General features: G+C 40.4%; 1 protein-coding gene across 1 annotated transcript in view; it reads left to right on the top strand.

Moving 5' to 3' along the window:
* The first annotated feature begins 740 nt into the window (after positions 1 to 740).
* cfdp1 (craniofacial development protein 1) overlaps positions 741 to 15,179 on the top strand; it is a 27,592-nt gene continuing 13,153 nt past the window's right edge. Inside the window, exons 1-5 of the mRNA XM_027161705.2 lie at positions 741 to 1,019; positions 2,697 to 2,826; positions 4,295 to 4,511; positions 5,223 to 5,347; positions 5,999 to 6,127. Coding sequence (XP_027017506.1) covers positions 950 to 1,019; positions 2,697 to 2,826; positions 4,295 to 4,511; positions 5,223 to 5,347; positions 5,999 to 6,127 — 671 coding nt within the window. The 5' untranslated portion in view covers positions 741 to 949. The remainder of the gene's footprint in view (positions 1,020 to 2,696; positions 2,827 to 4,294; positions 4,512 to 5,222; positions 5,348 to 5,998; positions 6,128 to 15,179) is intronic.

Here is a 15,179-nt window from a genome sequence, read left to right as displayed (position 1 = left end):
CACTACTGCTACTGTATATTGTACAAAAAGCATATTGCACATATTATTTGTGCTCCCACACTTTATGTACATAACTGATCGTTCATATTCTATATTCATATTTAATACTCATTCTGTCTATATTGTATCTCATCGTCTGCCAAATTCCTTGTGTGTGTCAACACACTTGGCCAATAAACCTGATTCTGATGTATTTTGTGTACTGTCTTTTTGTGTGATGTATTTTGTGTAATATCTTGTAATTATTTTATTTGCACTGTCTTTTGTCCTGCAGTTTGCAGCAGGTTGCACAGATGCACTTTGCGACTAGGACTAACTAACTTAAGTCCTTAGGTCTGTGTTTGTTTTATGTAGCACCACGATCCTGAGAAACGTCTCATTTCACTGTGCACTGCAACAGCTATATATGGTTGAAATGACAATAAAAGCTTCTTGACTTGGATGAGCTTCAGCCGTAACAAAACACATCAGGTTCCACTGATATCAACAAAGAACAAGAATTAGAGCCCAACATTGGCTCAGACTCTCAATCTGGACGGTTTAAGGACTGATAAATCTGATCACATTATTCAGTCAATAGGCTGCGTTTCACTTAATAAACAGTGAAGTTAAACGAACGAGTTCAAACACAGAGGTGAAGCAGCGCCAGTATCCAGACCAGTGGATGGCGGTAATGCACCATAACCTTATTGTCCAAACGGCATTCATTTAACGGAGAAGCCTTGCACTTCCTTTAGTCGCCATTCTTTCTTATTGTATATTGTATATGTATCTGGTGAACGTTTTTTGGCGCCAGTTCTGTGCGACATGGAGGAATAAAAACAAACGTTTCACACCACTTACTCACTGCGCATGCGCGGAGTAGCAATACAGCAGGTGTTGTTGTTTTGTTTTTTAATGTATTAATCTTTTTAGTTATCTGATATTTTTCGAATAATTGTAGAAGAAAATGATGAATTATTCCGACTACGACTCTGAGGATTATTCTTCAAATGAAGATGAAGACTACGTTCCTTCTGGTGAGAGATTTGTGATGTTTGCTAACACACGTTTAGCATGCGAGCTAACGAGCTAACGTTGTTTAGCTAAGTAAGCTAATCACGTCATAACGGTCTGAGGGAGTTTCTACATGGACAGTGTAGGATTTAAACAGTGCTTCTGTTTGTTATCGAGGACCACAACACTAACACTGGGTTATTATTAGTCCACATTCTGGTCCATGATGATGTGACTGCATCATGTATTTCCTGCAGTTATATCAGATGCTGTGAATCTCACATCCCAAAGGTGTTCTGCTGGATTCAGATCAACGAGAAGGCTGTTGAAGAACACTGAACCCATTGACATGTACATAAAATAAGTGTTTTTGCTCTCTGTCCTGTTGGAATCATCATGCTGCATTTGGTCATTAGAAGGTGGCTAAATTGTGGCCATGAATCAGATGCAGATGATCAGCAATAATTCCAAAATAGTCTGCAGCATTTAAGGCAGCGGTGTCCAGTCTTATCCGGAAATACCAGGGTCTATTAAAAGCTAAGAACAACTGATTAATCAGGTGTGGCTTCTGCTGGGTTGGGATGAGAACCTTGGCACCCACACCGGCCCATTGTGGATAAGATTGGACACTGCTGATTTAAGCGATGAACTGGTAAGATGACTGGTATTGAGTGAGCCGTGAAACCTTTCCCCACACCATCACATCACTTCTACCAGACTGTTGACAGCCTGGTCCATGGATTTATGCCACTGACCTGACCATCAGTGTGCCTCAGTCGAAATAAAGATTCATCAGACCATATTATGTTTTTCTGGTCTTCAGCCATCTAGTTTTGTTGGGCAGCTTTAGTGTTCTATCAAGGTTTGATAGAACAGAACGGGGCATAGTAGCCTTTATTATCGCCACGTATACATTACAGCACAGTAGAATTATTTTATTCACATACCCCAACTGAGGAGTTTGGGGTCAGAGTGCAGAGGCAGCTATGACAGCACCCCTGTAGCAGGGAGGGTTGAGGGCAAGTAGCAGCTTGGCTGTGCTGGTCCTTGAACTCCGATCCTCCGATTAACAACCCAGAGCCTTAACCAGTTGAGCCACCACTGCCCCATGTGAATACTGATGTGTGAATATTGAGATTGTGAGATGCTATTCTGCTCACCACAACTGTTCAGTGCTTATCTCAGTTGCTGTAACCTTTCTGGCAGCTCCGATCAGGTTTGTCCTTCTCAGTTGATCTCTCGTCAACAAGGTTTTTCCATCAGTAGAACTGTTGCTCATTGGATGTTTACTGTACCTTTTAATAGGGACTGTGTGTGAAAATCCTAAAATCTCAGCAGGTCTAGGAATATCCACTGAGTCAAACCCACTGAGATCCATATTCTCCATTCTGATAGTCATTACCTGAAGATGCTGGATGTATCTGTGTGTTTCTAATAAAGTGCTCTCAGTGTGTGTGTGGAACAAAGTGGTTGAGCAGCATGACTGTGGTTTGAGATGTAATAAGAACTATAAATCCAGTCTAATTACCAATCAAGTCCAATCCAAAATCTATCCACTGGATAAGTAAACCACCTTTCATACATTGAGGGCTACAAAGTGAAACAAAATTATAGATTGTATTGTTGTCCCTTGACTTACCGGAGAGAACATCCGATCTGTCTCACCTCTGATCCTCATTTTGTTTGCTTTTGTTGGGCAGATGACAACCTGAGTGAAGATGACTTGAATGAGTGTGAAAAGGAAGATGGCCTGGATGCAGAGGACCAAAGCCAAGCATTGAGCGAGCAGGTCAAAAAGAAAAAGAAATCAAGTAAAGGTCTTTCTGCAAGGTACAACATAACTCCTGCCCTGAGCATTGTGTGAATATTCTTGCAAATGTTTTTGCACGTATAATCATGTATAGTGTTTGTTTTTACTTTGAGGTATGAGCTTTACAAAAGGAAATGGTTCAATGAGGATAAATCCAATCGGTTTGAACGTCATTTCTTAATGATCTCGCATCTGACCACTTTATCTATTGTGTCAGGAAGGAACTGTTCCTGTTACTATTATGTCCATGTAGAATAGGGAGCTGTAAACAGTAGTGGGAGACTCTGCTCTAGAGGACTAAAGAAATATACCCGACCCGAATCACTTTTTACCCAAACCCGACGTGCATAATTTAATTTTATTTTTTAAGAAAGACCCGACCTGAGACAAACCCGAAAAAATTAGACCAGAGCCGTTGCCAATTTTTTTTAAACCTGACTGGACCCGAATGTTGCATAACTCTACACTAAAGTAACTGCTACAGAGTGGATTCAAAATTGATTGACAGGTCTGTTTCAACGAAAAATGAGCTTACCGCCAGCCACACAACACCAGCCACATGTCGCAAGCGGTCTTAGCAAACAGAGGAGAGGTTGGAAAAGGACTCTAAGTCGATGCACACACACGAGATACAGTAGTTAAAAAGAAAATGAATAACGACACTAAACCCAAACACTGAAATATCTAAAAATATTTAACTATAAATAAATATACATGCCAGTAGATTTAATTTGTAATCTTTTTGTGTGATTGACTGTGATTAAGTGCACACTTTTATATTGAAATTAAACATGCTCTTTATTTTGTCTAGCATGTTTATTTTTGACATTTTACAAAATTGTTGTATCCAGGAAAGCTAACCATCCGTTTCAACCCCATTTCAATTTCCTGCTTACCAAACTAAAACAGAACACACACAAGCGTAGTTTTCTAGTCAGCTGCTCAGGCATACGGCTGGCGTTTGTCTACTCACACGCCGTACACACAGATCCGGTGTGGGTTGTTGCACACTACTCGTTGGTTTGCTAGTAGAACCTGTGATGTGTGTTGCTTTTATGATATTTTAAACTCGATGAGCTTTGTTTATCTCGATGAACCAATTTCTTTTAAAAATGACTGGTGCTTGCTCCACTGTATATGCAAATTATTTCAGTGATGTTCCTTTGTGTATTTCAGTAATTTATTTGTGGTATTTGCGTTTAATTATTTTAACGTGATAAGGATTTCTTTTAATAATCACATGCGTTAATGTTGTCAGCCCTATATATATATATATATATATATATATATTAGTGTAATATGGATGGCTGCACAATTTTAAACTTGCATAACAAATTTAACAAGTCACTGTTTCTGTACATTGTAACTGAGGAAAATCAAAAAGTAACGAAGGTCGTATTCTGCCTTCTTTTTACCTTTACCGTCCCAAACCTACAGCAAGCCACCTTCTTCTGATTCATAAGTCGGCTTTGTTCTGATTTTTTTCAGGAAAAGGAAGAAAGGAGGATTAAAGCTGGAAGAAGGTGATGAGGGTGGTGCCATCAAACAAAAAGAGGAAGAACTAAAACTGCCTGAAGAAAGGACAGTAGCAGACTCCACCCAGAATAAAGAGGATGAGCAGAAGAAAAAGGCAGACAACCTTTGGGCTAGTTTTTTAAGTGATGTCGGTTCGAGACCAAAATCCGAGGCTCCAGCTTCACCATCGGTGATCAATAATTAATGAAATGTTCTAACAAAAGTTTCGCTTTTTATGATAATTTTTTTGGCCAAAGAGCTTATAAAGCAAAATCTGTGAGTGCAAGTTTCCTAGGGAAACTTTTGTTGTATTTTTTTATTTCCAATTAATGTTTGATGACCCAAGATAAAATTAACTTCTTACTCTGCGACTCGTCCAGAAACCAAATTTATGCATGACTTAAGACAGAAAATATAAAAGACTCATAAATTACAAAATAGCACAAAAAGAGGGGAGAAAATAACAAAAAATACCTTAAAAATAAAAAAATGTGTTTTTAGTAATCATTATGTAAGAGGCCCATGTTTGTATCCTCATCTGCCGATGTGTGTATGAGAAGTTAAATATTTAATTTAACTATAGACACCTAAGCTACAGCTCACTGGTGTGTGATCGCATGCAAACAGACTTTTTTATTATTTGTGTAAGAAGCCGGATTTTGACTGACAAGCATTTTGTAATATACAGCATGTTGTGTTTCGCTTTTAACAAACAATTATTTTTTTATTATTTATTAATTAATTATTTACTGATAAACTGCCTGATAAACAAGAACACATGCGACTGTACTTCATAGATACAGTAAAATTACAAAAAAACGTTTTTCTTAAAATGAAATGGAATAATTTGTGTTTTCTGGAGAACTCTTTTAATAACAATTTTGTTCTCATTTGCTTGTAGATCGCAGCCGATACGGATAAAGTCACCAAATCCAGCACAGAGTCTCCACACAAAGAACCGAAAGCCTCAGAGGCCTCCAAAATCACAATAACAAAGGTGTTTGACTTTGCAGGAGAAGAAGTTCGGTAAGTCCTTCAGTAAGCTGTTGCTCCTGAATTACTGATTTCCATCACAAGGTGGCAGCGTAGCATGTTCAATGAATAGAGATGAATTGCAGGACACTCCTTTTTAATCATTCTGAAAGCAAGACGAATGCAAGTACAATGGATCATATTCATATATTCAGCTCTTTAATCTGTATATCTGGTCTTTTAACGATAACAGGAGGGGGCATCTTATTAATGAACAATTGAGAGAGAGAGAGAGGGCAGATATCTAAATTGTCTTTAATTTCACCATTATATATAACTGAAGGTTTCAGCTCTCGTGACTAAACCACATCCAGCATCAGGCTGTAGATCTGTCAGCATCCACACTGACACAGTGACCCATGGGAAGGTGTTATGTGCACAAACCATATGGTCACTTGAAGAGCTACAGAGCATAATGCTGCAGTATTTTTCTGCATCAGTGCAAAACGTGATCTTGCCCTTTATCATAACTGACACTGTAGACTCCCTGAACTTGCACCTGACACACTAGTCATCTTACGGAGCATGCACAGAGACGTCAGGAAAAACGACATGTTCTTGAATCAGCATCTGTTACATAGCTTTAGCATGTAATTGCGTGCAGTCGCGCAAGTTTTTGTAGTAATGTGTGTCACATGTCTACAGGGTTACTAAAGAGGTGGACGCTGACTCCCGGGAGGCTAAAAGCTTCTTCAAAAAGGAGGAGAAGGAAGGGGTGCAGCAGACCTCTGTGTGTAAAGCTTCAGCTGAATCCTCGCTCACTGCTGGGCCCAGGTATCCTCACAAACACACCGTACACCGTCTGAAAGGTTCATCGGTGTGTCTCTCATAGGAAATGCTTAGAGGGAGTGTGATGATAAATCTCTACAAATATTCCAAGTAGGAACCTACAGTTGAGGTCATAACAATATTTACCATGCATTCTGTATTTAGGGTCATTTACATAATAGATATATCTGGATTTACATAGACCAGTTTATTAATACCGCGTGCTGTTACCTGTATAATTGACGACAAAAAAAGCCAACACGTCATATACACTGCAACTTCAAGAGGATGATGAAGCACTAAGTGGAGGAAGAATAACGAAAAACAAAACGACACTTTACACTACATCATTCAAACTTTACCCTCCCTAAATGACTTGTGTTGCTTTCTTGAGCACCGTTTCTAACAGTGTACGAGTCCCTCAGCTGTGCTCGGTAATAAAAGACGGAGGCTTTTTCTGCAAACACCGGGCAGTTTTACCGCTCACGACGAACAAGGGACTCATGAACAACTATCACAGAACATAAAAACAGTTGCTGATCATCCAGGTAACAAGACGATTTCTTAAGAATCAGGCGTATGAAAACTTTGGAGCTGTTGGTTTGTGTAAATTCAGTTCTTTTGTCTTGTGGTTGATGTGTAAACAGGTTATTCAGGACAGCACTGTATACACCTTATTATTATGATCCCTTTAAATGTTGAATTATTAACAGTTTGCAGATTCTACAAGGTGTATATAAACCTAGGAGCTGTATCTCTAATGGAGTTTGTGTATGCTCAGTTTTATACTGGGGTAGGTGTGTAAACAGGCAAGTGTTTACTGTTCACCCCCCCTCCAATTTTCCTGCTCTTTGTACACGGTTGCCATGGCGCTTAATTGCAGATGGACAAGTTTATATTTCCTCTCGGGCAGTTGGCTGGAGCTGCACAGGAAGTTCTACTTTCCGCTACAGGAAGCGCTGTGTGTCCAGATACCTTTCCGGACAAGACGGACGTTGCACCCGTCTTTCATTTCATCCTGCTGCTAATGTCTTTTGCTCACTTTTATCACAACAAACCCACCCTGTTGTTCTATCTCACATGCCCTCTGTGTCTGTGTGTTATTGTCTGTGTGTCCACAGAGTTTAGACTACTATAAAGCGAGAGATCAGATTCTGTATGTTCCTCTACTGTGCTTTTTAGTTGTGTTTTCTGCCTAAATATGGTAAAGGGACAGAAATGAAACAAACTCCTCCTTAATCTGTTTAGCCGTCTCGCTCTCTTGTCTCTGAGACCTGACTCAGCATGGTGCCTTTCTCTGTTTCTTCACTTTGCTCGGTCTCACTGCACCTTAACACAAAACTGCTGACTTTTGTTAATCATGCTTCCCTCCTTCCCTCCCTCCCTTCCGCTCCCTCCCCTCCCTCCCTCGTTTTCTCTTCCTTCTTTCCTGCAAATGTTTAATGTTCAGCATATTGTAGAAAAATCTCTCTTCCTAATTTCTGAATATTCTTTGTTGTATTCACAGTAACGGTGCACACTCGTGTGCAGTATGCAGTCTCGTCTTGTGCTGTGTTCCTTCCTGTTTCTTTGTTTGTGTCTGCTCTTGTTTGTGTCTGTGTGTTTATTGGGCAGGAGATGAAAGTCATAGTGTAATAAGGCTGCAGGGGCTAAGTGCTATCGATTAGAAGGCCAACCAGATTTACTGCCACTTGTTCAGCACTCTGCTGATTGGTAGATTGATTGTGTGTGTGTGTGTGTGTGTGTGTGTGTGTGTGTGTGTGTGTGTGTGTGTGGGACAGGGAGAAACCTGCACATAATTGAAGTGCAGTCAGGTAAATGTACCTTTACACCACCTGCATGTGCCCCAAAGGATATAGTATTTGTGTTTAGCTGATCATCCAGAGTCGGTTGTTTTTTTCAGTCGAAACATTTCAGAATAGATAGATAGGTACTTTATTGATCCCAGAGTAAATTCAAGTTTGTTTGATTTTTAAAATAGATTGTACAAAATGATAGAATGCACAAATTGTGATGTACCCTGAACTTGCCACTGCGGAACTGACTTGGAGTTTAGATGCAATTAAAGTGCACTAAATGTATCTGAATGTGACACACGCATATATAAATATAAAATATGCGTTTTTTTTTCTTTTAAGCATTATCATATGAATAGAAATATTGTATGTAGCAAGTAGCATATGCTAGTTCAGCTCATATATTGTGGAGCTTGTGGAGTTTTCACTTCGTTAACTAGCTCTCAATTATGTCCATTTTAGTGAACCGTAATCTTGTAGAATACTAGTTGGATTGACGGATCTGAAACGATGTATAACATTTTCTGAGAGCAGGGGTGTGTGTGGTGATTTTCTGCAGGTATTTTGATAAATTGATTTAATTCTAGTTGGATTCGAAACAGAATTTTCACCCAACTCCGCTGTATTCAGATTGTTCGGCCACAGATAAATCTCTGGGTTGTTGATCAGGGTTCAAAGCCCCAGCACTGCCACTGTTGGGCCCTTGAGCATGGCCCTTAACCCTCACTACACCAGAGGCTCTGTATCATGGCTGACCCTGGGCTCCGACCCTAACCTCCAAAGCTGGGAGATAGCAAGAAAGGATTTCTCTGCGCTGTATTCTGTCTGTCTCTCTATCTGGAAAAACTAGATGCGCTCGGATTTAAGTTTAGCCGCTCAGACTGTTCTTGGCATTTCCTAAAATAATTTCATCATCTTTTCTTGTCTGTTCATTTTCGTTTCCAAAGTGCGTATGACTAGCAGAATATAGTTTAGTGCTGGGAAATGCATGTCCTCTAAAGCTAATGACTGCCATATGTACTCCAGTCTCAGTTCTAATTATAGAGGTCCATCTCCTGACTCCTAAAATATCCCCTTCCTTTATTATTACAGAACACACACACACACACACACACACACAGGCACACGTTTCTGTGAGTCATCAAGGGCAAGTGTAGTGTTCGTGTTTGATCCTTAGTGACTGTGTGGGAATTGTGTTAGTCTTCATACACTGTTCGACATACTCCTTTCAACTCTGTGCTTTTTTTTCCGGCCACATTTGTAGTAGCTAAAAAATGAACGGAATTAAATGAGATTTCGCTAGGAACAGAAACAGAAAATATACTCGTTCTTTATTTCTCCAGAATCAAATTTACTTAAATCGATTTATACTTAATAAACTTTGGAACAATTTATATGCGATTTGTAGAATAACTTTACACAGCTTTGTGGCTGATGAAACAATGTCTATTACATTAACACTGTTACTAACTACAACTGGTTTCTCAACAGAAAACCTCATTATATTAAAATATGCTTTATTCAGATAAGTCTTATATATTTTCTTGCACTGCGTTCATGGGAATAAAGAGAACAAAGCTAACTCACACTTGCCAGCTATTTTTTGACCCATTTATTACTTTTAAAGGCTTTTAAAAAAGGTAAATGAATTGAAACACAAGCATGGAAATGTTGATTCTGTTTTTATTTTTATTTATTATTATTATTATTATTATTATTATTATTATTATTATTTTCATTTGTTCATGATCAGCTCAGATGTGTCTTTGTTGAACACCTTATTTAAGACTGTGTGGGCAGTGGTGGCTCGAGTGGTTGTTGATCGTAGGATCAGGGTTCAAGCCACAGCACTGCCAAGCTGCCATGGGCCCTTGGGCAAGACCCTTAACCCCCCATTTCATTTCATTCATTCATTTCATATGACGTTTCAGTGAAAAGTGCTCAGAATTGCTGTGTAGATTTTGCTCTTTAAGAGACGAGTTGTCTTAGAGGTAAGGATTTGAGATTCTGTGGTAACTCCTTAGTAGTTAATCCTTATAATGTTAAAACTTCAGGAAAAGTCTGCATTATTGTTAAAAGTTTCATAAGAACAGCTTTGGTAGGATTATCTCTCAGCTCTGTTTTATTGTTTACTATTGAGTGTGTGTGTGTGTGTGTGTGTGTGTGAGAGACATGTTGACTGTTTCTTTCAGCAGGAGTTTATTTTATTCCAGTAAAGCAGGTGAAAGATGCTGTGTGTAACAGAGGAGTGATCAGTGAAGTTATTGTTGGCTGCCTCTTTAAAGCTGAATGATGAATTTTATGGCTGGATTTGTACAAGCATTTGGCATCACGTTTTTCTCCCATCGACTCTCAGCAGCTCAGATCAGTGGTACAGTTTCTTTTTCACTATGTGACACGAATACACTGTGTCCCCGTCTCTGCCAAAACCCGTACAGATATTCTTCTGTGGCTTTGTTACACATGCAGGAAGACTAGATCTCTGGTGACATTGTATCTGAGACCTCACACATATGTATGGTTTGACTATAAGCCAAACCTATTCATACCACAGTGCTGTCAAATTCTCGGATAAGAAAGCATGAATTAATTTCTTTAACCAGCTCAGTTTTGCCTGTAACTCACAAAATAGGAAAATTGCAGTTTAATGGAGGCAAGTGTGCAATTATTTATAATGTGTAGCTTTTTGTGGGGAGACATAGCTTTTATACTGGTAGTTTTTTTTTTTTATTAACTTTAGACAGAAGAAATCCTGGTGGTTGATTGTTTATAACATATACAATTATACGATACACTGAAAAACAGGATATTATATTTCCCTAAAAATGTGATCTTGTTGCTTGTACAAAAATGTCAACCACTTACAAATGAGTAGAAATGACTAAATTGAACGATGTAGTGCGAGCGTGATCAAATCTCCTGAGGATGTCATGACTGCTAGAAACTATAAGTGGTGTTGCTAAAATAAATGCTAGACGTTGGATATTTGAAGACTAATTGTGCTCATCTTGTTTAATCAAGTCAATTAGCTTATTTATTTCAATGTGATGACTAACTTATCTCATGGATTTTCCTTCACATTAGCCTTAAAACATTAATAATAAATGTAAGTGTAAGTGTTGGCAAATCTCTGTGGTGATAGTCTGCTTCACATAGAATCATATCACACCACCATGGTATGGATAGTTTTCTAGGACAGCATGGCCCATGTTCTTTATTTCTCAGAAGAGCTGAATCCTAAAAGTCTAAACACCATTCTTTTATCTCTACACAAATTTTTGTTTTTTAATTCGTCCGAGATAGGGGGCTCGATGGCTTAGTGGTTAGCACGTTCGCCTCACACCTCCAGGGCTGGGGGTTCAATTCCCGCCACCGCCTTGTGTGTGTGGAGTTTGCATGTTCTCCCCGTACCTCGGGGTTTCCTCCGGGTACTCCGGTTTCCTCCCCCGGTCCAAAGACATGCATGGTAGGTTGATTGGCATCTCTGGAAAATTGTCCGGAGTGTGTGAGTGAATGAGAGTGTGTGTGCCCTGCGATGGGTTGGCACTCCGTCCAGGGTGTACCTAGCCTTGATGCGTGATGACGCCTGAGGCTCCCCGTGACCCGAGGTAGTTCGGATAAGCGGTAGAAAATGAATGAATGAATGGATGAATTCGTCCATGATGACCCTCACATCGCTATCCATCGAAAGGAAATGCTTCAAAGCAGAATCCCTTCCACTTCATGTAGATAATCATTCTCTTAGTGTGTTCAGAATGTATCCAGGCCAGTGTTTATTTAGTCCCAATTGTCATGTGTAGAGCTGTCATTGCTGACCGTCAGGTCTCTGCTTTAGTGATTTAGCTTTAACAGCATGGCTTATGGGAGGAAGAGAATTTTCTCCTCAGTTCCCAGCACACAGCTGTGTCAGTGGAAAAAGACTGAAAGGCTTTTGGGGGACAGCAGGGTGTTTCACTTTAAGAGACTGTGGGAACAGATGAACTAGCCGAGTCCGTATATATTGGGGCCCTGGTTTTCTCCTGCTCAGTTTGCCTTGCACTGGTTTCCCTCAGGACACTAGTTTCTCACAGGACTTCCTTACAGGAAGGAGACCGAGGTTGTTAGACTGGCAGAGATTACGCTTCCTTGAGCTTATCTAGCACACTGATGGGAGGCCTTAATTTTGCGCCTGAGCCATTTTAATGTAGTGATTATGTAAATCTAGTGTGAACATGGAATGTGGTAAACACTCTGAACTGTTGCCCATGTCCAAGAATCGCACTGAGTAACAGGATGCACTATATATTGTTTACTAAATGGTGCATTGTTGAGTTTGTGGAAACCTGCAATATATACACTAATAACCCATTACATTAAAGCACCTTAATAATATTGTGTAGGTTCTACCTTCTGCTACCAGAACAGCTCTGACCTGTTGATGCATGGACTGCACAAGAGCTCTGATGGTGTGCTGTGGTATCTGGCACCAAGACGTTAGCAGCAGATCCTTTAAGCCCTGTAAGTTGTGAGGTGGGGCCTACACGGATCAGACTTGTTTGTCCAGCACATCCCACAGATGCTTGATCTTATTGAGTTCTGGGGAATTTGGAGGCCAAGCCAACACACTGAACTTTTGTTCCTCAAACCATTCCTGAACAATTTTTGCAGTGTAGCAGGAAGCATTATCCAGCTGAAAGAGGCTACTGCCATTAGGGAATTTGTTTGCTATGAAAAGGTGTGCAGCAATGTTCATGTTGGTGGTAAATGTTAAAGTATAATTTACACGAAGTCCACAGGTTTCCCAGCAGAACTTTGTCCAGAGCGATGCAGAGTGATTGGATCAGCCAGCCTAGCTTTCACCACACAAATCTTGGGCACCTATAACCCTGTCCCTGGGTCACTGGTGCCTCTTTTCCACCGGAAAGACCCGGGTGCTGGTTCAGAGCTAGCGCTGGTGCTGGTTCAAAGTTGGTTCCGCTGGCGAACCTTCTAAGAACCGGTTTGCCTTTCCACCGGCTACAGAGCAATCACAGCGCCGAGTGTGACGTCACTGCATATGTGTCACGTGTCTCAGCAACTTCAGTGCAGCAGCGGCAAACACAACAACAATGGTGGATGATGCTTTACTGTAAATGCTCATAGCTTTGTGAACCTACATTGGCATCCAAACGCGGCGAATAAAACGTACGTGCAGCTCCATGTAATCTGTGTAAATGGAGGTTGTAATCGATAAAGTACATAACGTTATTTTATCGTTAACACAGAAAAAAGTTAGCCTTAGCATGTAGCTACCTACTATCTTGTGTGCTGATAATGGATCATATCGTGGTAAAGTAAAAATGTATTAAACATTAGTATACTTAAGGTACATTATCAAATGCGCTAACAGTAGCCCCGCCCACAGCTCCTGACGCCAGCAGTTCTTAAGTCTAGACCAGCAACGTTTTGGTCTACTTAAGAACCCCTTTTCCTGGTTTGGAGCCGGTGCTTTGGCTGTCGAAACAGAAAGAACTGGTTCTAAATTAAGCTTTGTCTCCGAACCAGCACTCGAACTGCCTCGGTGGAAAAGGGGCATAAGACACCTTTAAAGTTGCCATCTCTAAACATGTGAACCGAACAAGGGGATATTACAGCACTTCAAAACAAAATAAAGTAGCCACAATGAGCCCTGTTCCTGGAGTTTCTGTGCTTTTCACTGTTTACCCTTCTCTAGGACACCCACGTTGAGTCAGGAAGCTGTTAATTAGCCGATTTGTTGGATCAGTGGTACGAGAAGAGAGAATAACTGAATGTGGGGAGTCGTGGTGTTGCAGGAGCAGGAAACTGAGTGCCCTAGAGTTATAGGATCCTGGCTGTGTGCGTGCGTGTGTGTTTGTGTGTGGGTCCGCTCGCACATGTGTACAGTACACTGGGCACTACCCCACACACACACTACCTCCTGAGAGAGGTTTTTGTCACACTGCCCTGTTTTTCACAGTTGCCCAGGCAACTGTCTGAGGAACACATGTGTGGTTTACCCATCTAAAGGTTTCTGGGAGTTTGGACAGTGAGACTTATTACTCTTGGTGTGTGGCTGTGTGCTCACTCAGGCCTCCTCCCTGCTCTGAGGCTTGGCAGTTGTGAAGGGGTTGAGGAGATATTGTTTTGTAAATGGCTGAGAAATAATGCAAGGAAGAGGAGTAACGGGGTTTTCTTTTAAGATGCTGTTGCTCTATACAGCTCGATCCTGCACACTCCATCATCCTCCATCTCTTTATCTTGTAAGAGTTCATCTCTGTATGTAATAACAGCTAGAAAGGCTTTCAGTATCATGCACATCTCAATACACACTTGTCAATGCAATGATGAATTATTTTCAGTGAAATGCTTTACTGACCGTTAGAAGATCAAAACAATAAGAATAAAAATGTATGCATATATTAATACTGTTAATATAAGAATAGAATTACAATAAAATAGTGTATTATATAGGAGCAAAAGGGTAGAACTATGAATATAGGGTGGAAAAACTGTATGCATAGAGTTCATGGTATACGATGTGTAGAATTGTGGTGAAATATATGCTGAGGGGGAAAAAACAACAAAAGAGCAGAGGTAGTGATAGTTGTTGTCCAGGTTCTGATTATTGTGCTTGCTGAGGGTCAGAATTGCCTGCAGGAAGAAGCTGCACCTCATTCTGTCTGTGTTTGGATGGTTGTGAATAAAAGATGCAGTTAAATGATTGTGTATTGCATCTTTGAGATGTCTTCATGCAATTTGACACAAAACAACCAGCCAGTACTGTGCACTGTTAGTGGTTAGTGCTGTTTAATATACAGTGCTGGCTGTAAACACACCTGGGTTTGATGGGCTAAAGTGTAGGGCAGAGAAAAATTAGAGCTTGACCCATATATTAAATCTGAAAATGCTTGTAATATAGATTTTACGGTGTTTGGCAATGACCTCCAAACTCATTCATAGTATTCATACCCCTGCTCCTTAATGTCCCTGTCATTCAAAGTTTGGGTGTGAGTGAGAGGACTAGTGCAGGTCTGTGAATGTGAATTTCTTGTATTTTGGCTAAAATGAATAGGCATGAGCACATCCAAGGCTGAAAATGGCTTTTCATATTGAAATCATTTTCTCAGTAAGAGTGGGATATGTGAAGCAAAACTGCACGAGTAAATGCTGAGGGTAATTTTGCCTAATGCGCTGTAATGAGCTTAATGTGCTACAGTGTTTCCTGGACCCTAACACACCTGCTTCAGCTCATGAAGAGCTCCACGATAAGAGCATGAGCACCG

Source organism: Tachysurus fulvidraco, chromosome 13, assembly GCF_022655615.1.
Source record: "Tachysurus fulvidraco isolate hzauxx_2018 chromosome 13, HZAU_PFXX_2.0, whole genome shotgun sequence".
Taxonomy (NCBI): Eukaryota; Metazoa; Chordata; class Actinopteri; order Siluriformes; family Bagridae; genus Tachysurus; species Tachysurus fulvidraco.
The sequence above is the reverse complement of the archived record's forward strand: the minus strand, read 5'-3'. Positions and strand labels throughout refer to the sequence as shown.